The sequence below is a fragment of the Amphiura filiformis genome, chromosome 5, assembly GCF_039555335.1.
Source record: "Amphiura filiformis chromosome 5, Afil_fr2py, whole genome shotgun sequence".
Taxonomy (NCBI): Eukaryota; Metazoa; Echinodermata; class Ophiuroidea; order Amphilepidida; family Amphiuridae; genus Amphiura; species Amphiura filiformis.
Genome location: NC_092632.1, coordinates 7,496,127 through 7,524,094, shown reverse-complemented (window position 1 = coordinate 7,524,094; position 27,968 = coordinate 7,496,127). Strand labels below are relative to the sequence as shown.

Below are 27,968 nucleotides of genomic sequence, written 5' to 3'. Positions count from 1 at the left end.
TTTATGATTTTTTTGAAAATTTAGCATTTTTTTTACCATTTTAGGTGCAAATTTCGAAAGTTGGTTGAAATTCAAAAAAATGAAAAAGTTTTTTGGGATTTTGGGCCAAAAATTAGCATTTTGGCCCAAATTTGACCTCATAGATGAACTTATCAAGTCTTTGCCATTCTAAATATGTATACTTTTATATACTTTAGACCAACAATTTAGCAGTTGTGAGGCCCGAAAGTTTCCATCATTCCAGGGTTCAGACCAACCTTAAGACATTGGTATTTTCCACAGAATTAAAACCAGAGAACCAGTGGTCAGTTTTGGGGAAACAATTGGGGGTATTTGGGTCCTTGCCAATGGTATGTGGAAACAAACAAAAACTAATTCTGTGTGATAATCATACTATAACACATTGCGTTGTTCTTTGATGCAGTCAGTGCATCGTGCCATGCAGCGTTTGAATTATGTGGTTTCTACAAATCTTAAGGTGAGTCGGAGCCTTCAATCATATTTTTCCAGTTTTAGTTATTTTGCTTAACTAATAGCTTATTATTATATCTCTGCAGAATATTGAACTTATAGGAAATGAGTCAAGCCACGGGTCACATTATTATTTCCATATGCATTGCAGTTATTGAGTTATGACAAGTAATAGGTCAAAACAAATGTTTTTGCTATTCCCCCCTTCCCATACTTTTCCTAGTGTGTAGGCTTTATTTTTAACTCGGGCACAGCCCCGACTCAGGTCCACTCATCGCGTCATTTGTGCTTTGCTGAATTCAGGCTTCAGCAACCCCACAATAAAATCACTTTGCTGATGCAATAATACCAAGCTGCTTGTTCCCCTCACACCAGCATCATATCCCAATTGTGATATGGAAGTGAAAAATAAACTGAAGTTTAAAATCACCTATTGAAAAAATTTCCTTGATTGACTGGTACTCAAGAAGATTTATTCAATCTGATAGATGAATATTATCTTTATCAGTCAGGAAACTCACCGATAGAACCACACACTGATACAAAAAGCCTATGCCATGCTAAAATAAAAGCCCAAATCTAAACATGGTTGCTAACATCAAAACAAAGTGGACAGGAGAAAACTGGCGATGGAAACAAGTGTTTAACACCATCTACAACAGGGCTAAAAGTGAGTGCCAAGAGTGGTTCACCCTCAAATATTTCCTGTGGATACAAGTGTTACTTTTCATCTAGATGTTTTAAATACATGTTGTCTTCCTTTTCAGAAGAAATGAGTGTAAGCTTTAAAAGTGACCACTGGCCATGGTGACCACTGGCCACATGTGCTTTAGAATATGAAATGTTTTTGACAACAGCAATATGGAACGACATCTGATGTTCAGACCCAGGTGAACAGTCAGGATTCAATTAGAAATCATAAAATCAAAGAAAGTGATGTTTTTTCAAAATGAAATTTAAATATGATTACAAAACGGACAAATTATGGCTCTGGAAATTACATGTGTTGACAAAACCTAAAAACCTTTCAGGGATTGAGTGAAGCTGTAAACCTTACATGTATGCACTTGACATAAGTGACTCATGGCGAGTCTGTTTGTTGCTAGATAACAAAACATTACTGACAACAGCCTTATTTACTCAAGTTGGTTCAAATTCGCCGTAGAAGTGACGTAATAATCAGATTAACTACCATAGCAATAGAGGAATACAATCTTGGAATATATTGCCCTGCACTACAAGCAGGTTGTACTCTTCACCTGTGTATGTCTGCAATCATAGATTGAATACAATACCGCTCTTTTCAAAGATACTTATCTTTCAGGTGGGAGTGATCAGCATTTCTTTGACATCTATGATTCAATGCATAGGTACCGCGTGAACATTGTAGTGCAGGGCTATATATTCAAAAATTGTATTCATCTATTGCTATGGTAGATTATTCAATCAATCGATCAATCAATCATATTTATTTCCATCAAAATTAAAACAAATAACAAAACATGATAAAAAACGATGGAGGAAACGAAATGAGAAGCAGAAGCCTGTAAATTGTTATGCTCCCTGAAACACTCAAATAGTAGGGCCTAAATGTATAATAACAGATACACAAAATGAAAAGATACAATACACCAAACCTATTATTACGTCACTTCTACGGCGAATAGGTACAAACACTAAGCACCAATGAAAATCAATACTTCAGCCTTTCAAACATTTCACCTCTTAGATAAACTGAGAACACTTACATTTGACAGCGTTATTGACTGTGTAATATGTATACATCTGCTTTTTTCAAGCAAGTAACAGTGTGACTCATCTCTTTCATTTTGATATCAAATTTAAACAAAATGAAATTATTATCTGTTCCAACTTTGATGACACCTTTCAAAGAGGTATCAGAGTGGTTTGATGAGACAGGTGCCCTGTTCAATTCTAAGCTGTATTGATATCAGATTTATTTGCTCCATTGCATTCACACCCACGAACCTCTGACAGTGAATGGAACTTGTCCAGTGTGACGTCACAAGATGTCACCTTAGCTGGAATGTATTATAATTTCTACATAATTTGCTAAGAATGAATGCTCATTCTTTCACTTCCTTGCACCTCGCTAGCACTACTTTGTGTATATAATATGTAGCTAAGTTAAATTAGAACAAGTAATAAATAAATTAGAAGGAAATAAAAAATAAATTAGAACTAAGCAATATATAAATTTAATAAATAATACTTTTGGCTGCATAACAGCACACATATTTTCTGACCAAAACAAAAATATAAAAATAATAATTACTACAGTGCTTGTTTACCACAGTAAAATTTGAGGTATAAATTCACTGCAGTAATGAGTAATTAATGCCGAAGAATGTGACGGAGAGAACCAGGACTCGTATAGCCCCATGCTATGGGGTATGTGCAATATTGATTTGTAAAGCATGGTGACCATAAGTGTACATTCAGCATTGTTTGGGTCAATTGGCATCTCTAATGGATGTCTTCAAACCTAACCACCAGTTGACCGATCTAACCCTGGCGGTTTAAATTGGATATCAATTATCAGTACAGATTACAAACAAGTATGTATTCACAATCTTTGTAAGCTGGGTGCATTGAGAAACAATGAAAGGACACTACCCCTCCCCCCAATGAATGACACACAAACATGGCAGACACAGAGTCTGGATTCTCCCAGTCAAATTCTCTGATGAATACATATCTGGTTACATCTTACATCAATGGATATCAAGCAGGATTGACATCACTATACCTCAATTTATACTTACTGTTTTAGTAGCAACATGTGGTATCATGCACTTCACATACCTTATTTTTCAGCAGCATCAGCCTGCTACATGTAGATCCATGACCCAAAACACATTTGTCCCTTTTTTTGATTTTGTTCTTCCTTCATATAATTCTTACACAAAGTCAACCTACGTTCAAGACATCTACTGATGAATCATACAGCTTTATTCCATAAGCTGTATAATCCCTTGCTAAAAATCTTGACACTTGGCTAGCTCTGTGTATAACTACATGAAGTCACCCATGAAGTCCAAACCCTTGAGTGACCAAACAAGTCAGTCACACAGTCCACATTGACCAATCAATGTCTACCAAGTTGTGATAATGTTGTAACAATTCTTTCACCTAAGATGGATCTGTTTGTTGTGTGAATTCATACATACTAGTCATAATTATCAATTTGGTAAATTGATAGAAACACCAGATGTCATTATGCTCATATGTGGTAGGTATAATTCTAATTTGAAAGCATCATATGTGCCAGAATTTCTTTCCACATTATAATAGTCCTGGAAGAGAAATTCTGGTACATATTTGTAGAATAATAACATCACTTAACTTGATACCAATTTGCCAATTCTGCCTTACCCTGCTGCAATCACTACACATGAATCACAAGGTAGATATTCTAATGCTGATCAAACTGTAGGATCTTTGTTTGTCTTCCATCACCCTGAAGACCTCTCAAGCTTTTTTTGGGTGTAATATCTAATTCTTCTGTTTGCATCCGTCCTGTGGATCTGATCCCTCTAGAAGCACCGTCTTTAATTGGGGTGTTGTGCAATTGTATCTGTAAAAAATCAACTTCTTTTGCAAGAGTTTGTTTTTCCTGTAGTAGTTCAGTTTGCTTCTGTAATAAACTATGTACCTATGGAAAGATAAGAACCAATAAAAGAATAATTATTATATAAGTCTACTTTATAAATAATGGGTGTAGTTTTAAACCCGAGCATGGGTACCTCCACCGGGTGGGGCAGTGGCCAGATAATACACAGGGCATCCCAACCATCCCTGTGGGCATAGGGTTTATTGCATTGGTTAGTAATGAGGCACAACACAATGGTAATTACAAAGTTGATTAATCACACTTTTAACAAAATATGTAAATAAGCTCATACTTATTAATATGCAGGATTACGACACAAAACTACACAGCTCAAAAAATTGTCATGTTTTATCACATGCCTAAATTTGTAGATACTACATTATTGCATAATAGAATGTTAGCATAGATTAGTCACAATTGTCAAAATATGCAAATGAGCTCATTAATATTCATCAGTGTGCAGACAATCTGACATAAAACTAGAGAACAACCAGAAATAATCATGTATTATCACCTGGACAAGACCATCCATCAGTGCATTAAGGTGGTAGATGGATTAATCACATTTCTGAAAATATGCAAATGAGCTTATCAATAGAAATATAAAGCACAGCGAGCAGTGAATATGCTGTACAAAAATAAGTGGAGTGATACCGCCTCCTCTGCACTGAAAGCTGATGTCCCCTACATCCACAAACACATTTATATTGGTGAATTTTAAGTAGACTGGCCCAAGATTGACACCTTATGTTAAAAAAAGATCACTTTTCTTGCATGTATTGAAACAGACTCTTTTGGAGAAATACTTTCCAATTACATTACACCTAAGGGAACAAACAAGCAGATCAATGATGCCCTTTGCAGGTAACATGTTTCATAACAAAGCTGAGTTAGCTGACCACTCCCTTCCCATTTGAAACAAAGCACAACACACATGCAGGGTTCGATTTACCTTGTGTCGCATCGCAAAATGCGACACAGTTTTCAAAACTTACGAAGCAATTACACAAATGCATCATATAAAAATGCGATGCAACAAAATACCTAGATTTCATAGGCTCAAAAGCCCCGCCAAAAGCTGCCTCAAATTGTATTATGCATATCATTTTCGAAGCAACTGAACCCCTGAAATGTTGAATTATGGCCTAATTCACTTCAATAATTAATATAATGCACAGTAATACTGATTTTTGAAGTGAAATTTTAACAGCAAACACGACCTTAATTATATCGAGAAACTGGCGTGAATCGTGTGTTTCCACCATGTCAAACGTCTTGTTGACATATTCATAGAGGCCGTAGAGGGCAGTATTTGTAAAATATTAAATTAATTATTGACCAGCAGGCGCCGGGTGGTAAATTTCAAACAATTTGATTGAAATAAAATAAAATTAATTACCGTAATTAAAAAAAAAAAAAGAAAAAAAAAAAAAAAGAAAGAAAGAAATAAGAAAAGAAGGGAGAAAAGAATGAAAAAAAAAAAAAAGAAGAAATATAATAAACCCTTCCCCAAACAAAAAAAATAAGATAAATAAGATAAACATTTTGATTTTTTTTTAAATACAATTTTGGGTTGGCATGTATGACTATAGGCCTACAGTATAAGAGCACATTGGTATTTTCATGACTATCTAGATTGATATTTTGTTTTTAATTTTATTTGTGCAATTAAAACAGACTTAAAAAACACCACACACCAGTACTACTCCTCTGAAGTGTTTAATGTTTATGGTTGTTTTTTTTGGGTTTTTTTTTGCAGCTGTTAAATTTGACATTCCATATTTTAATAGTTTAAAAACTCATTAAAACTCAATTCTCATTATCAATATACATTGACTCAATCAACATTCAAGTGACACCATTGCATTAATAATGGATGTAAAAAACATGTTGGTACTGCGGTACTACTGCAAAATGCTATGCAAAGTTTGGAAATTGCTATACAAAGCAAATGTTGCATAGCAATTTTTGCTATGCAAAAAAAATGAGTTAAGGCAAACCCTGCACACATGCCCATCTCCATTTTTGGCTAAAATGAGATTGTGGGCTTCCCAGTGATAACAAAGTTTTATGTCCATTTATAACCCTAATCAAGCCACACACCAGTGAAACATAGCCTGATATCCAAAGACCTAATGATACCTACCTGTCTACTACTCCTTTGTGCATGGCCCTCTAGTTGTTGTAATCTACTTCTCATTTTATGATGTGTCTTCCCATGCTCAATAACTTGTGCTTCCATTTCAGAATTCTGTATTGCTAATCGTTCTGTTTTGCTGCTCAACTCTGCATTATCATGACGCAGGCGTCTCACTTCACCCCTTGAAAGTAAATTGAACAAATAACCCATCTTAAAATGATTTCAATTTCTTAATTTCTTTGTCAGCTATACTTCAAAACAACATCAAGTATAGGTAGTGAAACCTTACATTTGTAGCAGACCTCAAATGTAATTTTCTAATCAACTAACCCATTGGCCCAAATTAGACCAGTTGCTGTGGTCCACGACTGACTCACAACCATTTCAACTTGATTGATTATTTTTGCTGAGTAAAAGAGCCACTCTAAATCATGTTATTCAATTCCAGTGACACCTCATGCATAATTTCCTGGGTAGGATTAGGCCAATGTTCACTGGAGGAGCATGAAAGCTAGCACTACAATCCTGTTATATTGTTTTTTCAAAGTAAAATGCTAATACCTATTCCAATACATCAGAAGGTCCAGTACAATTAATGAGGTGTCATTGGAGCTGGAATAGATAGTAAAATTTGTTGATGTATCTTATGAATCATTATATTATGAATGTTAGGATTGCATCCACAAAAGTTTACAGAAAAACATGCTGGATGTGATGCAAAAAAGATTGTAAAACAAAACAAAATTAAATTATAAAAAATCTCATTCGAATTCAAAATACTCATTGCTGACAATTGAAATGACTCAGCTTTATAGTAAACTCCACTCCAAAATGGTGGCATTGTTAAAATGATGTATTGGACATTTTAATTCTTGAATGGGTGATTTAAATTCACAGACCCGTCAGTGAATTATACACTTCATTTTAGCTAGTTTTATTTGCAAGGGTAATACATTGCTTAGTGGTTTCAACATTGACTATGTGCTACACCACCATAACATCTTGAAAAAAAAAACAATAATGAAAGCTTTTGGACAAGCTCTTTAGCAGCATTTTGCTGTGCTAAAAACAATTCCACAGATGAATTTGAAGGCAAAGCATGTTAACTCACATGAGTGTAAAATCCTTTATTTGCTGCCAAAACTGAAATAAGTGAAAGAGTATGTGACATTACTTACTCAGAGTATGTGATTTTTCAGCCAGGTCTGTGAATTCACAGAAGTCTTGTAAATTCATGGTACCCCCAGAATTCACAGAAGTCTTATGAATTCACAGATACCCCAGACTGTATTACAATGATCATACAAACTGTTCTATATAGTATCTTATTATAATTTACCTGTATTTCTCACTGACTCTGTCCAGTTGTCCAGTCAGCACCTTCCCCTCATCCCTCAAACGATGAAGTAGTGAATTCTGACTAGCCATCATATCTTCCAATTCTGTTACTGTCATTGCTGCATGGTGAGTCAAAAGAAACAAATCACATGATACACCATTAACCTCAGCAACTATTAATATACCATGGGTGTTTAAGTCAGTCATCTGAAGGCTGGGGCATTTAATAGTAACCATATTTTAAAGTCACTCTGGATATTATAATGCAAAACAATGTTGCAATTCAGAAAAATAGAAACAACATAAAGAGAATAAATGTGAGATATTGCAGCTCACTAATGATTTTGCTGGATTCAACTACTGTAGTAGTAGTTAAGCTAATAGAAAAGGTGTATTGAAAGGCAGGCACTTACACAGATGCTGCAAACTAATAACTTTTACCGTCAAAACTTACTTTACTATAAAAACAATATATTTTGCTACAATAGTCCATCTGGCTTCCTCGAGCCAGTGACATCAGTGCATGCTCCAGTGTACATAGTATTAAATCAGGTTTGTTGACTCATAGAGGTATGATAGAGTACATATACTGATGTCACTGCCTCACAGAAGCCAAATGGACTATAAGCATCAATTTCAAATCTGGAAGCACTCACAGTTTTTGTTTTCTACTTCATACAGAGTCTGTTGCAGTTCTTCTTCCCTTTGTTTGGCTCTGCGACTCACTGATCTGATTTCTTCTTTCTTTCCTTTTTCTATTGTATCTCTGGCTATTCTGAGAGCACTTGCCTGTAATAGAATAATGTATCACATCACATTATGGATAAAACAATAATACAACTATGCAAGGGCAAACGTTTATCACTGCCAAGATGTAAGAAAACCCCAACATATAAACAAAGAAATAAGTTAACACCACTTCTGACATGCTACTGCCTAGTGCCTATAGCCATTGCCTTCATGTTTGTGTCTAGTGTCTATTTGTAGTAAATGTAAGTTGACCAAAGAAAATGTTTAAAAAGCCATAACTGAATCACATGAGAGTAATCAACAAATCTTTCAACTCAAAACATAATCAGTATTAAAGGCGTTGCAATTAGTATTAAGACCTTGCAATTGCTTCTATAATTATCCTTCATTTTGGTCCTTCATTTTAGACCACTTATCTTATAAATGTTCATTTGTACATTTATTTATGTGTGAGCTGATTTCCACAGAGATGAGGGTACTAAAAGCTTATTCACTCAGACTAACCTCTTTTTCTACAGCATTGAGCTGCTCTGTTAATCTAATGCATTCCTCTTTACTGCCTGTTGCATCTCTTTCTGCTTCTCCAAGCCGTCTTCTTACATCCCGAACCTCTTTACTTAATCTTGATACCTCCTGAGAAAAAACAATTTGAAATAACATTGGAAAATAATTGCTGGGCATTGGTCCAACATTCCTGGAGGGTTCATGATCTCAATGTTGTCTTTTTTTGTAGACATATATGTAAAATCAGTATCCTGGCACTTTGAGGCTCATTCAAATTATTCAGACAAGTTATCTGTTATCTGTGGGAATTTTGAGGCAAAGTAATGTGTAATACATTAAAGGTGGGTAACCTGATTGACAGCCTCATTCCCCCCACTTTACCCCATCAAAATGCAGATTTTGGTATCAGGTGAAAGCCCATATTTTTCCCATTAACATAATGAAATTAGGTGTTCCAAATTGGTATATTTTTGGAGAAATCATCAAAAAACTGTCAAATTAGTCTCAACTGTGGTATACCACATTTGAGACTAATTCAACAGTTTTTGGATTCAACAATTTATTACATGATCATGATGATTATCATTAATAACTAGAATTTCGCGGTTCTCGACCTGCGCGGTTCTCGACGCAAAGCGTCGGCCGCAATGCCTCCACCTTGACGCCCATCATTCTAACTGGTGCAATTTCACTTGACCTCAAAATGACCTTAACATTATTTGCCTCACTAAGGTGGCGTTCCACCAAATTTCATGAACCTGCAGTAGTCTATGGCAATTTGACCCCAGATGACCTCGAATGACCCCAAAATGACCTTGACATTTTTGCCTTGTTTCAGTGATCGTCCCCACAAAATTTCATGAACCTGCGACAATCTATGGCGATTTGACCTCAGATGACCTTGGATGACCCCAAAATGACCTTGACATTTTTTTCTTCCTACAGTAGTCGTTCCCACCAAATTTCATGAACCTGCAACAATATATGGCGATTTGACCCTGGATGACCCCAAATGACCTCACAATGACCTTGCGATTAGCAAATTTTGCGCTGAAAAGCAAATCAGGTCAAGAACCTCTGGCTGTGCTACTCTCCGCCAAGTTTCATCACTGTAACTCGTACAGATCTCCAGATAATCTGTGCACAAGGTTATTTTGCTTGATATGCATAAATTATGCAAATTAGGTACTTAATTACCATATTTTGTGACGAAAACCTGCTAAAATTTGGAGACCACCAATTGCCACCCCTCCACCAAATTGCATCACAATACGCCTTACCAGTTCCGAGAAATTGCACTCGCAAGCTCGGACGGACAGATGGACGGACGGACAACCAGGAAACATAATACCTCCGGTGGAGGCATAAAAACACTGTAGACTACCAGTATCACGCTGAATAAATGTCAGTAATTAGCTATAATTCCATAAGGAATTAGTCACATTTACAAGGAACATTTACGTGTTCTTTTTGCATGAATGTTTGAAAGGGACAACACATCTTTATGTTATACGTAAATTTTAAAGAATTTGATTTTCAAAATATATCAAGTCACCTTCCTTTAAATTAGTTATTATAAAGCAATACTCAAAATCATTGAAACTTGAAATCCAGACCATTATATTTAGATTTTGACCCAATTATATGATACAAGTGCAAAAAAGTACTGGTGCTGGGCAGAGTGAGTTAACATTAATAACTTGTCTCCTTCCAACTACCATTCATTTGGCCTACAAACATAGACACCTGAATTTTATTCTGACCTGTTCTTTGTCTCTGACTTGTTGTTCTGTAGTATGTCTTAATCTATCCATCTGTCGGAAGGCTTCATCTCGCTGCACTTTGGCAGTAGCTGTCGATAACTTAATGTCCTGGGCCACCTGTGGAGTGTGGATAGATAATCACATTTCAATCAAAGCTAAACATTGATAACAATATACTGTCCATCAGCTTGATTGAAGTCAGAATTTTGGTATCCCCATATGGTATACTAGGAACTGGATTGTTAAAAGCATACCATGACAATATGTCTTTTGGAGGAGACTTGTATCCATGCACAAAAAGTAGACACATCTGTGCGCATAATCAATCCAAGTTACCGGCCTCCCAGGAAATATTACCTATCCAATGTACTAAACATTATCAAGCAGGGTAAATTGGTGCCAGCCAATCAGCTGGGTACGTATTCCATTTTGACCAGCCTAATAACAAGGTTACCAGTCATTGAGGGTCAGGCCTGCGTTAAAATACAGCTTTGTTGCCTACTATCATTGCTATTTGAGGTACAGATTTTTAAAACAGAAACTGTTGCTTACCTGTCCTACTTCCTGTTCATGCTTCATGATCTGGTTCTTGGCCTGCTCCAATTCTGTCATCAGTGCTACCTTTTCTCTACTCACTTTATCAACAATACCTTGTGAACTTACTAAATCTTGGGACAATTCGGCAATCTGTAGACATATTGGAACAAAGAATATAATACATGTCAAAACATGCAATATTGTAACAATTTCAAAAAAATAGATTTTTATTATAGTTCTACCCACATGTCAGTTTTCACTTGATACATCGTCGTCTGTATTCCATAGTGGTGTATAGTGGGCGCCATGAATAAACAACTTTTCGAGAAAATCGGGTTTGAAGAAATGCCAATTTAAAATCGAGTTGTGTAAATCAGACATTCATTATATTTTGTAAATGATGTGAAATTTCTGTAGTAAACTAAATAGATTTTATTGTTATATATTTTTCAAAAGAAATAAATACATACTATTGCTGGCAAACTGAAAATAAAACTATACGTCACTATGGAAAACAAACAAAACGCAATACCCTAACCTAACGTTAACCTTACGCCACCTCGGTCGCCGTGTAATCCCTATGGCGTTACTTTTTCGTCGTTTGTATTCCATAGTGGCGTATAGGTCCGATACGTGTACGCCACTATGACATACAATGTTTTTCATTTTTGCTGATATTTCATAATTATAAAATGTGTATAAAAAGTGGCGTATGTTCGATACGCCACTATGGAATACAAAAAATGTCACTTTGTAACTATACGCCACATTTAATTAATTAATTACAAATTAATTAGCTAAGTATGACTGATGAGACTTAGAAAAAATGAAAGAGAACATCATTAAAAACATATGTGCCAATTTTCAAAAAAATGACCAAAAATCACTATACGCCAATATGGAATACAGCCGACGACATGCCCTTTTAATTTAGAGCTTACATCATCAATTCATGATGTCAATCTGATATACCTTGATGTTTTATGTCAGACTTTGCCCTAATATTTGACTTCATTCACATTGGCCATAGCATAGTTAATTTGCACATTTTTGCTTGTTCTAAAAATGCCAACATTTGAATTTTAATGATATGTAGTGTTCTGGTCCAGCAAATCATTGTCCCTGTAAACTTGCAAGCATTATCCATGCTAATATTGCTATCATACCTTTTGATTGAGTTGTTCAATTTGGCCATCACATTCTTTTCTTGTTAATTGTCTTTCCTTAATCAGTTTCTCTTGATGTTCAGCTATCAGTTCTGTCATTCTCTGCTCAAGCTTCTCCACATCTTCACTAACTTGTTCCTTCTGCACAAGAGCCTACATTATGAAATGCAGTTAAGAAATACACCAGTTACAACGACAACACAACTACAAAGGGATCATCATACAGACCAAAGCTTTGTGATTTTTGGAGACTAGATAGGCTATGGACGACTTGCTCTTAGATTCACAGGTACTTTTAATAATTTGAGTTACGGTTGATTTGTGTAGGAGTAGGTTTTTTTTTTCTCCTTCATTATTTTGCACTCTATTGTATTTCACATCAGGGGCATGTTCAAGTTTGTATATTTTTTTTTTTGCAGTAATAATTTGGGAAATATCACAACAAACATCAGCCTTGGATATGGTATTGGCTGTATGATGGAATCAGGGAAGCCCTTGTTTTGCATTTTGACATATTGCTGCAAAAGTAATACTAAAAGTATAATAATCTATAATAGCTGGCTCACCTGTGTTTTCTCTAATTGTGCTTGCTCAACCATATTAATACTGTTTTTGACTTGTTCATATGCATCAGCCTCTCTGTGTTTTAAGTCATCCATTGTGGTTTTCATTGTAGTTAATGTATTCATCAGATCATCCCGCTCCCTTTATAAATACAAAGTCAAAACATACATGCAATCACATCAGTATTCATTCAAATCTTCAGTGTTTTGCCAAGCTATGCATTGCTGTTGTTCCCTTTAAAGCTCTGTTTGAGCTAAAATATTAATGAAAACAATAAATATCATTCAAATGTTCCATTTCCCAGCGTATTCAATGTGTATGCTTGAAGCAAAAAACAATGCTGAATACAGATAATTTGTTGTATGTAGTTTTTTATAGTTACTTTGCAATTTCTTTTTTCTTATTCTTTTGAGATGGTAAATACATGAATGTATTAAAATTCCATTCTTATATTACATCTGATGTACTATTATTAATTATCTATGCCCGTGTAACGGGCATAGATATTGTATTTGTTCTGTTTAGTCTTCTCCTTCTTCTCCTTCTCCTTCTCCTTCTTAAGACCACTTCTTTGCACTCCTCTAGCTCAAGAACCAAAGAAGCCTCGGGGTCCATACTTGGTACAATGATGGCCCATGACCCTTAGATACATCCTAGGGTACTCCCGACCCCAAAGGTCAAAGGTCATGGGCTACAGGGGGCAATATGTGTAAAATTTCAAACAGCTCTAGCTCAAAAACTATAGCGCCCTCAGGGTTCATACTTGGTACAATGATGGCCTATGACCCTAGAAGTATGCTATGCTAGCCACAACCCCAGAGGTCAAAGGTCACAGGCTACAGGGGGCAATATGTGTAAATTTTAAAACCGCTTTAGCTGAAGATCTATAGCGCCCTCAGCGTTCATACTTAGTACAATGATGACCCATGACCCTTAGATATTTTTTGCAGTAACATCGACCCCAGAGGTCAAAAGTCATGGGCTACAGGGAGCAATATGTGTAAAATTTCAAACATCTCCAGCTCAAGAACTACAGCGCCCTCAGGGTTCATACTTGGTACAATGATGGCCCATAACCGTAGATGTATTATGTGGTAGCCGCAACCCCAGAGGTCAAAGTTCAAAGGCTTTAGACTGCAAATTAGGTACTGAACTATTAACACAGTGTAGCTTAATAGGCCGCATTTTGTTAGCTACCTGTATTTGCAATGATAACGGCCTGAATCAATACGTCAAGGAAACTGATCACTTGACAAAAACTCCCTTAAAAGGGAATGTGTAGGCATTTTGATTTTGGTTCCTTGGACCACCTCAATAGGTTGTCATGATGGGACAAGGAGTGTGGTTGGTTAAGGGGTGGGGTATAAGAGAGAGTGTGGTCAAGTCTGGTGGTGTTTAAGAGAGAGTGAGGGTCTGATGGGGTATAAGAGAGAGTGAAGGCTTAGTAGTGTATTAGAGAGAGTGTGGGCCAGTCTGGTGGTGTTTTAGAGAGATTGATGGTCTAATGGGGTATAAGAGAGAGTGAAGGCTTGGTAGGGTATAAGAGAGAGTGTGGGCCAGTCTGGTGGTGTTTTAGAGAAAGTGCGTGTATAGTGGAGTATAAGAGAGAGTTAAGGCTTGGTGGGGTATTAGAGAGAGTATGGGTCAGCCTGGTGGTGTTTTAGAGCGAGTGAGTGTCTGGTGGAGTATAAGAGAGAGTGAGGGTCTGGTGGGGTATTAGAGAGAGTGTGGTCCAGTCTGGTGGTGTTTTAGAGAGATTGATGGTCTAATGGGGTATAAGAGAGAGTGAAGGCTTGGTAGGGTATAAGAGAGTGTGGAGCAGTCTGTGTGTGTTTTAGAGAGAGTGCGTGTATAGTGGAGTATAAGAGAGAGTTAAGGCTTGGTGGGGTATTAGAGAGAGTATGGGTCAGCCTGGTGGTGTTTTAGAGCGAGTGAGTGTCTAGTGGAGTATAAGAGAGAGTAAGGGTCTGGTGGGGTATTAGAGAGTGTTTGGTCCAGTCTGGTGGTGTTTTAGAGAGAGTGATGGTCTGGTTGAGTATAAGAGAGACTGGGGGTCTGGTGGGGTATTAGAGAGAGTGTGGGCCAGTCTGGTGGTGTTTTAGAGCGAGTGAGTGTCTGGTGGAGTATAAATGAGCGTGAGGGTCTGGTGGGGTATTAGAGGGAGTGAAGGCTTGGTAGGGTATAAGAGAGAGTATGGGTCAGTCTGGTGGTGTTTTAGAGAGAGTGAGTGTATAGTGGAGTATAAGAGAGAGTGAAGGCTTGGTGGGGTATTAGAGAGAGTATGGGTCAGCCTGGTGGTGTTTTAGAGCGAGTGAGTTTCTGGTGGAGTATAAGAGAGAGTGAGGGTCTGGTGGGGTATCAGAGAGAGTGTGGTCCAGTCTGATGGTGTTTTAGAGAGAGTTAGGGTCTGGTGGGGTATAAATGAGAGTGAAGGCTTGGTAGGGTATTAGAGAGAGTGTGGGCCAGTCTAGTGTTATGAGCATTACATGTATATCAAATGAAAGTTTAAAACAAGGGGTTTCACATGGTGCTCACCAAGTTTTCGTTGGTGAATAGGGGATGGGGGTTAGGTGTGGTCATCACGGGCATAGATATTCGTGTTTGGTCAAACACAACTGTGGTTTCTAGTCTCTATTGTCACTCATTAAAAACTGATAATAAACCAAATAAAAAAAATAACAACAACAACATCTCACCACTACACCTGCAACATAAAACTAAATGAGTAATCAAATGAAAATAATAAATACACATGCATATTTATGAAAACTTAAAAGGCCTTCATCTTATGAACACAATATTTAAAACTTGTCTTACTTTGTGATTCTCTCCATTGCTTTGACATTAGGACTGGCATGTGTATTAGCTATAACAGCATCATATTGAGCACATTTAATACAAAGTCCATCCTGGATAATACTATCTTCTCTGGACAATAGATTTGCTGACTCGGCCATTCTTAATTTGCCTCGCAGATCATCACACTCTTTCTCAAATTTATCCAGTTGTTCCCTGAAAGATAAATCACAAATTCAAAGTTGGTTATTATTAGCTATAGATGCAAGTTCAATAGTGAATCATATCTTGACAAAAAAGTTGATAATATCCAAAATCAGTATTTTTAACCATATTCCCTGATGACCAATTTCCTAAAATGTTAATCCCTGTATTTGGAACTCAAGAAAAGGTGATTTTTGAATTGAAAATAACTCTAGTTTTTAAAATGATGGTAAAATATTATTGGAAACCTCAAACGAAATTAGCCCTGTTTACGAGGATATCAGTAATCATTTGGTTTCTTCCCTACAACTACTGTTTATCCTTCATCTGTGTCAAATGCTAGTATACCTTTTATAATCATACGTCATCACCTGAACAATGTTCAAAGGCCCAACATTATCAATTAAAGCCAAACACACATTATGAACTATTTTGCCTTCCTGGGCAAAGGAGTATACAATGGTGGAATCAATTGAGCACACATGATATGATGACTCAATAATTTGTTGTAATACATAATATTAAATGTAGACATCTTCAAAATACCTGGAGTGTGACAGCTGACCCTCAAGTCTTTTAGTTTTGGCATCATGCAGGGCTTTCATTTTTTCCTGAAACATAATTGATAATAAATATATATGAATAAAGTAGTCAAGTCAGCTTCTGAATTCATATACAGAAGAAATAAAAAAAATAATCACTCAAAGAGGCAAGTCTCATCCGTTGATCTGTGATAAAATCAGTACCATGCTTTGACTTGGCAAGCAAGAGCAACCACTACCCTTAATTCTCCTAAACTCTCCTTAGGAGATGGATGTGTAGTAGCCCACATGCAATTGTAAAACTCAATCATATGGTCATTTGTCATCACTCTCCTCATAGCTCTCCCACACATCCACAGGAGAGTATTTGCCCAAATCCCAAATTTCTTTCCATTTCACAAAGAATTATAATTTATCGATTGATAATGATGGAAGCCTATAAGTACAGAATACAACTTGTTTGTGATGAGTCACTTCCGTTCCACCTCTCCGATTGTGTTACACTGTTATAGCTCTCACTTTTTTGCAAATATTTGGCATTTTAAAATTCAGTTTTGTGTAAAATTTTATGGTTACAAATTTGATGCAAAACACAGGAAAGTTAGTTGCTGTTAATCTTCTATTATCCACTTAACAATAGAAAGATGTGGACAATGGACATGTTACGTCGCACTACTTCAAGGTGAGTAATCTTCTACCATAGGAGCAAAGTTTATTCAACATAAAGAAAGATTGTTCAGCACAAACTGTAACACGCTGTATAACTTCTTTTTCTTTCCACTCACCAATTCTTGACCAAATCTCCCAAACACCTGTTTATCCATCAGCATTTTATCAGCACTAGATTCTGCAGCATTTTCTAGATCCTGTAAAAAAAAAAAAATAAAACGACAGTATAGCATTAGAATATCGAGACAGGGAAAACTGCAAAGTTAAAGTCTTTAATTACTTTTACCAATAATCAAAAGCTTACTTACTTTACAAAACAAAATTAACCCTAACACCAGTAAATACAACAAAAAACTACAAGGATAACCACTATGTGCATGCATGCATCCCACAAGATGCCATGACACAATCACCCCAAGTCCTATACGCACAGAATAGCTGGCTGGGCCAGTGAAACACCCTTGGCTACCGGTCGGTGATCATGTGCTTGGCACTGTAACCCGAGGGGTCTAAGAGTCTAATCCGCTTATCCAGGAGGTACCAAGTGACTTCTTTGTTTGCCTTCTCTCCTTTATTCGGTTCTTCTTTAAATTCGATAACAAAAACCCATGGTCAGTGTTAGGGTTAATGCTCACAGTACAAAATTTCCCATTTATTTTGGGTATTTGTTGTTTTACACAGAAATGATATGCAAAGCAAGCATCTACCTGCGTAAAGTGTTCTTGCTGTAACACAGCTTTCACTACAGCCTCCTTCAGTTCTTCATGCAATCTGCCATTCTCCTCCGTCACATTGTAAAGACGGCTCTTCAATAATGCAAGTTCCTCCTGGACATCAAACAAGTCATGTTATATATTTGGACACTTAAAAAAACTACTTGCTTCTGCAGGGCATAATATAGCCAATATCGAATAACATTTTGCTACAAATTGCTATGCAACAACAGAAGTATGCCATATTGCTATGCATGTACAATACAAATGAAAACATTGTTGCGGTTTTGCTATGTAAAATTCTGACACTAAATTATGCCTCTGCAACAAGAATTTATGTTTTATTATCTTTTCCCAAAATAACAGACAATCAAATACCCAAATACATGTAGTACCAATTATCCTGTGTGTAATCTGTAATGCTAGGGCAAATCCACAATTGTGGTTTGTCAGTCATGGAGGGCAAAGTGTACTTCCGACTTTTATTGGGCAAAGTCCAAACTGGAATGATTATTGGAATCTTTTTAAAGCTTTGGGAGCACTTAGGTTTGCGCATGTAGCACTTAGCACCTGTTTTTGGCATTTGAACACATTACACACATAATGCAAACAACCACACACTGTCAGTCTGCCGGGCACAAAGCCACACAATCTGGAGGTACACTATTATAAACCTCATACATATTTTTCTGTCATCTGATTGGTTAAAATGGGGGTCACATGACAGCTGTGAACCACCACAATCACCCAGGAGAGGGTGTCAATAGTGCATACATGGTTCATATTGGTATGAATTAATGATCTTTCAGACCTAGATAGTGACTCGACCACTACATGCAACTACTAGAGAGTGATTTGACCACTTGCCTAGCATCATGCTAGCAAGTGATGATCACCGCCTTTAAAATCTAGACGGCAAATCCTGTTCTTTAATCGGAGATGGTGAGAACTGTTTCCCCTTGGTGATCTTGAGAACATGGGTCTATTTCCCTTCAAAAAATAACTAGACCCATGGTCTCAAGATCACCTTGGGGAAACAGTTCTCACCATCTCCCGAATATAGAATATAATTTGTATATTATGGCCTCAATGAACAAAACACAAACATGGCAGAGTGGGTACTCTTTGGTGCTACTTTAATGCAACACACATTGGAAAAATGTTCAGGGTAAGAATGCTAATTATTTCTCATTGAAGATTCTTAAAAAAAGATTTATGTGCTTCCTGTAAATTGTCACATATCTACATAGTACATGTACATGGATATTTGTGAGCAAGTTCAATCAAGATTGATTCTTGCATTGTGTAACAAACTTCTAACCCTGAATGTAATTAAAAAAAATAATAGCCCCTTTAATCACTGGGAATTATGAATCAAAATTATATGGTATTGATCTTTTTCCTGGTATAGACATACCTTGCAAAATTTGTTTTCCCCTTCCAGTTGTTGGATGTATGTACTCTGGCTATTGATGACTGGAAGTAGGTCCTCTACATGAGGCCCAGGCATGTCCATATTAGCATCATATGGTAAGCCTGACCTATTGGCTGGACTACTCATTACCTGTAAAGTACCAGTAACACAAAATAACATTATAAAGATTAGAGGACAGGATAACATTATAAGAAACACAAATATTTTAAAAACTACATATATGTAAAAGCAATACAACTTACTTTTAAAGCAAATATCATAATGAGCGTGAGCACTGATTTTACCCCGGGCTATAGACCTTTTCATATCGAAGTTTTCCGAAGTAATGACCCAGTTTTTTAAAACGGGTCATTATAACTTTATAAGCAGTCCTTGGGTGCGCACTTACGCCAGTTGTACGTTGCATGAATGTACACAGTTGAGGAGCGTTTATGAGTATTTACACAGGTGTGTAAAGACGCTCGCATCCATGTGATTATTTTGCGAACATTTCCGATGCCGATTCACAAACAGTTTTTTTAGAAAATACAGGAGTGGGTTGCACTGTATTCTTTGAACCCAAAGTATCGCATACTTCCATGTAGTTTCACCTCAAGTTTGGTGGAGATATTCGTTCTTTTACGTGTTCCTATACGCTCGGTGGGATTGGGTTAACATGGTACTGCAACCAATGCACCTACATCACTACCAAACTCTTCTACTTACCCCATATGATGGTATTCTGCTTCTTGAGCTTGGTAAGGAAGCGGCACGAAGCCCTGTTGATAGGCCACTTGGAGTCCTTGGAAGCCCTGGTGATAGACCACTTGGAGTCCTCGGAGACCCAGCAATTGCTCCGTGATCTAGTAAAGTTTTCAGTCTGGAGGCGGCGCTTTTCTCTGAGCTATAACTGGATTGCCGCTGCATACCACTTCTAGGTGTTGTTGACTTTGGAAATGGACTACTGGTTTTTAATGGAGCAGCAACTGGATATGGACTGGTAAAGGTGTGGTGTAAATCATGGAGAGATTCATTTGCTCTATCTGGGGATGAATGGGAAATGTAGGTTACAACTTGCAGGAGATTTAACATTTGTCTACAGTAGCAAAGTCAATTAAGGTGGTACTAAACCCCTTGATAAATTTGTGACTGTTTTTGCATTTTTCTCAAAAAATAATAATACACTGGTAACGAAAGTTATGTATATTATAGGGCAAGGAATCCAGTTACTACACTGGAATTTCAGTGACGCAAGACGAGCGGTACGTTATTTAAGATAAGAAGAGGTACCGTGCATCGCTAGAATGTACCTCATTTCTTAACATATAATGAACCACTTGTCTTGAATTCACTGACATTTCAGTGAAGTAATTGGACTCTTTGCCCCTATCATATACATAACTTTTGTTACAAGTGTGTAGTTATTTTTTGAGAAATATGCAAAATTAGTCAGGGTGTGTAGTCCCACCTTAATATAGCCCTAATGTAAGACCAAATAAAAAAAATAGATTTGTCTCATGTCCCCTGGGTGCATTAGATTTATGCTGCACGTTTGCTCATGAAAAATTGCAGAAGTTTAATTTTATTTGTTTTATTTTTCAATTTAACAAAAATTTATAATATTAATGTTCAGTTTCAACTTTGCTTCCAATTGAATCGTCAACTTCAAAAATGTATTACATACCTGTGTTTTCGCGGAAGGTGTAAAACGGGTGATGGAATGCAGTTCCGCCAAGGCCGAATCATTTCACATTTTGGATGCATTGTAGCCGACGGGGACCCAACTAAAGGCTGCTAGTCAGGTGTAGGAATGCGTGTATTTGGATTCGTCTATAGCTCTCCTTAAAGCCATATTATAACATTTGCTGAGGAGGACGCCCTCACTGATTTTTTTTAAATTCATTTTTTACATGATTATATTGTACTTTATTAAACCAATATACCATGCAAAAATCAAGACTCTAGGTGCTGTAGTTTTGTCAAAATCCGAGATTTTAAATAAAACGACGGAACCGGCGTTTTATTATTCGAACGCATATATACGATGTTCATAACACACAGTACGTACACGGCGTGCAGGACGGTGATCTACACAACAAAGGATCGTATACCATAACATGACCGAAGGAGTGGTACGTATTGGCAACATATGCGCTGGTAGTAAATTCCAATTTTCTTTGCTTTGCCGTAGTAAAAAAAAAAAAAAATAAAAGGGGATATATCTGACAGTAAAAACTAACATTTTATGGCAAAGAAATGCTAATCTATTTTGTATGAAAATGTTATAATATGGCTTTAAGGGGTACTACACCCTGGCCAATTTTAGGCCTATTTTTGCATTTTCTCAAAAATTATAGCACATTGGTGACAAGTAAGATATATATATTATAGGGGCAAGGACTGCAACTAAGTACTGAAAATTCAGCAACTCAAAGCAAGTAGTTATTGATTTATTGATCAAATATTGGTTTTCCCTCATTTTTGACTGTAACTCCACAACTGTTGTCTGTGCTGAAATAAAAATTTCCAGTGCAGTAGTTGTAGTCCTTGCCCCTATAATATACATATCTTACTTGTCCCCAATGCGCTATAATTTTTGAGAAAAATGCACAAATAGGCACAAAATTGGGCAGGGGTGTAGTACCCCCTTAACAACATTTTGAGTATGATTTACAGAGCTCCTGACTACTTGAATCCCTATGTTTTGATACAGATATTAAAAGATTGAGCTCCTTGTTGAGCAGCTAAGTAAACTCAGGAGAGTGATTAACAGAGCTCCTGCAATTTTCAAAAATGAAGGCCTGCAACAAGGCTCCGCTAGCCTAGATTTTGTTAAAATGCACATCAAATTATTCCTCTGGTAATAACGATTGAGAAAAAGTATAGTTTAATCTGTCTGCGACATTCCGTTTTTGAGTTATAGGCCAAAACGTTAAACCAAGGGACGGTCACTATTTTTTTTGCTCCATTGGGGTCAAAATTAAAAATACTCCGATTTTGACGAAAGTGGTCTCAAATTGCTCGTCATGCAATAAAAAGCCAAATCAGAAATTGTTTGCAGTGTCTAGAATGCTTTGTTACCCCAGTAAAATTGGAAAATATGTCACCGTTAATACTTCACAATAGGATTCAATGGGGGTCAACCTTTATTGCCAGATTTTGGTACTAACAAAGCATTCTAGACCCTATAAACTATTTCTGATTTGGCTTTATATTGCATGACGAGCAATTTGAGACAATTTTCGTCAAAATCGGAGCATTTTTAATTTTTGACCCCTATGGAGCCAAAAGAATAGTGACCGCCCCTTGCTTTCATGTTTTGGCCTATAACTCAAGAACGGTATGTCACAGATAGGTTAAACTATACTTTTGCTGAATCGTTATGACCAGAGGAATAATTTGATGTCCATTTTACCAAAATCTGAGCAATTTTGAATTTTGCCCACCTTACTTTAAACATGACCCCCATTTGATCCCCGTGCGCCATTTCTTTTCACTGGTAACATCAAAATTCCTAACTGTGATGTCCTAGAGGTGCTAAAACTCATGTTAGAATTTAGTTATAAGGGGGGTGTTCGTGAACCCCTCCTGGCTATTAGACTACAGCATTTTATTGCCAGCAGACTGTTCTTCCTTGTGTGTGAAAGATGAGCCAAAATCCACTCTCTAAATAGTCTTCCACCTACACTTAATCATGGTTTTCATGGAAGAAAGGCCCAACTCCATGGAGTTGGGCCCTTCTTCCACAAATATTGGGTTAAAGAGAAATTTTGTTCATCCATGAAATCTGCTTTTCACAACAATAAACTTTCTTGCTAACATATTTCATGCTTCATTCTATTTGTGCAAGTAATGGATAATTACCAAATTTCTGTCATGTCTGTAGCTATTTATAACACATCTGCTTATGGGCTATTTCACGATAAGCGTACACTTACAGTCCCACAGAGGGTCAAAATTAGAAGTCCTTAAATTCATAAAAATTCTATGATTTTTAGAACTTCATGATGTACCAAATTCAATTCCAAAATATCAGAGCGTGGGATCATCAATAACATTGTTAAATTCATCACTAAAGTTTCAATGGGAAAATGCATGGCGTCTGGAGAGGACATTTTGTTTAACAAAACAACATTAACCACTTCAGTGCTATCTAGTTCAAATAATGTATGGGTCAAAATTATTTGCATTTGTTTACATTGTTCATCAGATGATAATACACATTTTTAAATCATTCTACATGACATTTTTGTTTAAAAATAAAAGTGCGGGCTTCTGCAAATCCAGAAGCAAGTTAAACGATTGTTGAAAAAACATGAAACTCTTACTTTATTATAACAGTGGGCCTATATCCTCTTGTGTATCATTTTTCTTATCATAAATGTTAGTTCTGATGTGTTTTAATTAAATATTGTCAAGTTCCCATACTTTTTAGTAGAACTTGTGTTTTCTGAGCTTTCCAACGTATGGGTGTCTGGAGAGGACATTTTGTTTAACAATCAGTTTTGCACTTTTTTCACTGATATTCAAGCAGCATACTTATCTTCATCAGTCTAAAAGTTTTCATCAGATGTTATTACACACAAATACTGCTAGAAAAGCATACCATCTCTTGTATTTTACTTTTAATGAAGGCTCCTGTAAATCCAGACACAGGTCACAGCTATTTGGTGAGGCATGAAATCCACACTTTCACCATCAAAACATATCTTGAAAATAGATGTATCTGACTACAAATGTTCACTTTAGATTTGTTGTCAATATCTAGATGAAACATTCACTTGAAATAAAAAATGCTTTTTGTGAGCTGTTACGGACCACAGTTTTTGGTTGTTCTGGAGAGGACATTCTGTTTAACAACATGATATCATCAGATATTGGCTACTTTGAGTATTGTGATTAAAACTAATGCCTTGTCTTGTTAGAGGGAAGGAGAAGGTTAATTTTGTTAAAATAAAGTGAAACATTTACCCTTGATTTTGTGTCAATTGCCGATTTACCCCTGTTCTGGAGAGGACACACTTTTAACGCGGAATCAAGACACCAAAACTGGCAGGTTGTGATATTTTATACAAATATCCTCAGATAGGCTAGCTCACATCACACACTATAGGTGGCATTATTCGTCCACAGGGAAGTGGAATGTGCATGTATGGTCCAAAAATGGCTTTACTGTGGGGCTCAATGGAGAAAATCACTAAAAATTTATTTTGACAACCAAAACCTAAGTGATGTTGACTTATGTTGGTACTGGCATGATACTGGATTCATAAACTATCATAGTGCAATCCATGTTCCACCAAGTTGACACTCGATTTAGCTCAAAAGCAATTTGTGTGTAAATCAAGACCATCCAAAACAGCTTTCTTACAGTAAAGAATAGGAGGTCATCTGGGGTCACATACAGTAGTGTGCATTGTACATGTGCCTGCTGTCACAATTTCACACACAAAATTTTGGGCAATTTGATGACACTATTTTTGTCTGTAACTTCAAAAGTATATGCACTAGAAACATGCAAGGCTCCCGCTGGACGCGAATTCTTGCGTCCAGACGCATTTTTGTATTACTGGACGCAATGTTCAACAAATTTCATCAACCCGTTGCGTCCAGTCGGACGCAAGTTGATTCAGCCCAAAAATGAGTGATTATAAGCTTACCAACTTCATCATCAAAAAAATCGCGAAAATTATGTTGACTGATCACTCCTAATTCTCCTAATAAATTCATAACCAATGGACCAATCAGTAAACGAGTTATTGACCTTTCACATTTAACCACTCCCATTTTGCAACACTTCCGGTCACAGTCAATGTCTGAATGAAAATTGGACAATTCTTACGGCAGCGAGATGTGATAAGCTTTCAAACACGAGAGCAAAAATACAACTTTTTAAACTATCGTACATTGTCAGCAAGTTTGCATTCACGTAATTTGTTATTGACAATAATATTTACATAAATCCTTAAAATCTCATCAGGAATCTGAAAGGAAATAGTCAAATATTTGCATCAAACTGCGATGCAATACCGGCAATCGGGGCTTTGTAAAATTGTATTCCCTGTTGTCCAACACATTAACATACATGTACGGACGCACAAAAATTTTGTGGGATGCACATTTCCCGACCAGGTTTTACAGTTGTGCGTCCGATCGGACGCAGAGTTTTTGAAGGCTAGCGGGAGCCTTGGAAACATGATTGACCCCTTATTGTTTAGGTAATTTATTTCTCTTTCAAATGAAAGAACTTTCAGCTAAAAATATTGAATTTCAAAATTTTATGAACATCCCTACCTCAGAACTAATTGTCCTGTTTTATGATTGCGGAACACCCTGAAGATTCTACAGATGCAAGTTTTGGCAGGAACTACCAATTTAGTTTCAATTTTGATAGTACTTGTTTTGGAGAGGACATCGCTTTTTTTGTTTAACGCAGAATCTACATAATTACAAAAATGGTCATAATTTTCGCAATACTGGACCAATTTATGCCAAATAACTTGCATTGCATTGTGTATGCTTCATACTTTGTTACCAAAGCAATAGCTACAAAGGAGGCTTATTTATATTCCTAAGAAATCATTCACAAGACATGCAAAATATGAAGTGGGACTCCAGAAATTTGTTGAAAATGCATGTAAATGCAAAAATCTGATATACAAAGTTGTCAGAATTTAATGGAAATGCTCCTGTAGCTTCTTCTCCATAACACCCATCTAATAAAATCACCCACATTATATAATGTTCCAAATTCAGGTAACCAGAAATGCTGAAGCACCATTTTGAAAAGTGCACACTTAACGTGAAATAGCCCTTATGGAACTGACACTTGCAGTATATTAGTGGAAGAAGGGCCCAACTCCAGCTCGTTTAAAGGAGTATTTCGTGATCCTAGCATCTACTTTTTATGACATTTTTCAGTACATATCCACGAAAAAAGCATATTCCCAAAATGTCAGTTGATTCCGATTTTATGCTTATGCGAGTTATGCATGATTATGTGTATTACACTGCTCCATAGACAATACGTTGTAATTTCGTTCTGGTGCACCAGAACGAAATTCAAATTTCGCGATATCTTTGCTAAACGAATTAATCTGCAAGAAATATTTTGTACATAAACATTATGTAGCCAGAGTATTCCAGTGATATAAAAATCTCAACTTTTTTGAGAAAAGTGGGGGATGAGGCTGTGGTAGCCATGGTCACATTTTAACATGTGAGGGCGGGCTTCATTAAGCTTCATGTGCACCAAGATCCTGCCTTAACTGTGTAATCCAATAGGAAAATGACGAAAATTTGGATTTTGACCCTCAAAACTCCAACCTAGCATGATTTTTAGAAAAAATGCATTTGTGGAATACTACCGTACTTACTTACTATCAAGTAGTGAAAGCCACATTTCATGAAACATTAGCACATTTTTGTAAAATGGCCCTGCGTGCTCAAAAATGTGGCCCTAAAATACGTACACACATGTTAAGACATAGGAAGCCATTGATAATGCTGGGACACACAATTTGGGAATTTTAGGCGAGCTACTTTTCCTCATAACATTGCCAATTGTAGGCCTACATACATGATTGACCCCTCATTTTTAAGTTAAATGATTCTCTTTTAATGAAAGCAATTTTAGATGAATTTATTAAATTTCAAAATTTTATGAACATGCCCGGGGGTCACTCCCATTGTGGCCTGTACACCATCCATGATAATGAAAAACGCGTAAAAGGGTCGATTTTTTCAGTTGGGTAGGCACGATCACACGCCAGATCGCGTTTAGGGTGTCAAACACATGAAAAATTTGAAAAAAGGGTAGCAAAATTGCAATTTCTAAATACGCGGAAATTAAATTTAGGGTATGAAATTTGATGTTAGGAATGAAATCCTTGTTTAGGGTGTCGTTTTAGCCAAGGGTTAAATCCTTGTTTAGGGTGCTTTTCAAAAGTTGATTATCGCGGATGGTGTACAGGCCACAATGGGAGTGACCCCGGGAACATGCCTAGCTGTGGATCACGAAATGCCCTTTTAAGACGTGTACCGTTGCCATGGAAACATCGTATTTTTCGAATGTATGTTCATGTAGTAATTTGTATGTTATTCAGTTATTCTTAATACCGAATAAAATCAATCAATCAATGTATTAAAGGTCCCCTGAAGATGAAAACATTCTGTCTGTAAAGTGTAAAACTTTTCCCAATATTAAGTTTTTTCTTAATATCTCAAAAACAGTTTTGATGGAGTTGGGCCCTTCTTCCACTCAGTCAGGTATTCAATTTTACAAAGCCCCCAAATTGCCGGTATTTCATTTTGACATGCATTGCCATGCCATTGGCATGTTGGTATTGCATTTGCAAGTCATCAAATGAATCGGCGTCGCATCGTTCGGATGTTGAATGAGATTTCTCCTACTTCCAATTAAGCAACATCGTTTTTGCCTCAGCAATTTGATTTGATTGAGATTTAAGATTATGCCCCTTTATCATGTGACATGTTTTTACCCGATGTAAACAAATGCATTTGGGCAATCCTTCCGAATTTTGCACCTATCCATGTATCATCAGATAAAAATTATTCGAAAACTGACAAATTTGCCTGCAAGTTTACCTCTTACTGTCGACTTATATTCATCAGATGGATCGGTTATCCTCCCGATTGCATCTGATGCCTGCATCTTATTACAAAATCGGGGGAAAAGATTAAGCTTAACCAAAAAGGAGAATTCAGCAGCCTATGAATTCGACGCGCTGAACAAATTTGCAT

The 27,968-nt window shown here is 36.7% G+C and overlaps 1 protein-coding gene across 2 annotated transcripts; it reads right to left on the bottom strand.

Annotated features, from left to right (window-relative positions):
- On the bottom strand, positions 1–27,968 carry LOC140152549 (serologically defined colon cancer antigen 8 homolog). Of its 2 annotated transcripts, XM_072174936.1 has the most exons (17): positions 27,813–27,968; positions 19,932–20,248; positions 19,209–19,355; positions 17,786–17,905; positions 17,195–17,275; positions 16,414–16,478; positions 15,685–15,879; positions 12,870–13,008; positions 12,304–12,456; positions 11,153–11,287; positions 10,601–10,717; positions 8,838–8,966; positions 8,240–8,372; positions 7,585–7,702; positions 6,252–6,426; positions 4,620–4,673; positions 4,053–4,147 (listed from the first exon to the last, which is right to left on the bottom strand). In XM_072174936.1, exons 1-16 carry the CDS (start codon positions 27,877–27,879, stop codon positions 4,662–4,664), a joined length of 2,103 nt encoding a protein of 700 aa, XP_072031037.1. In that variant the 5' UTR covers positions 27,880–27,968; the 3' UTR covers positions 4,053–4,147; positions 4,620–4,661. The 2 variants fall into 2 exon arrangements, with proteins under 2 accessions (XP_072031036.1, XP_072031037.1); XM_072174935.1 differs by lacking the exon at positions 4,620–4,673 and having other exon boundaries at positions 1–4,147.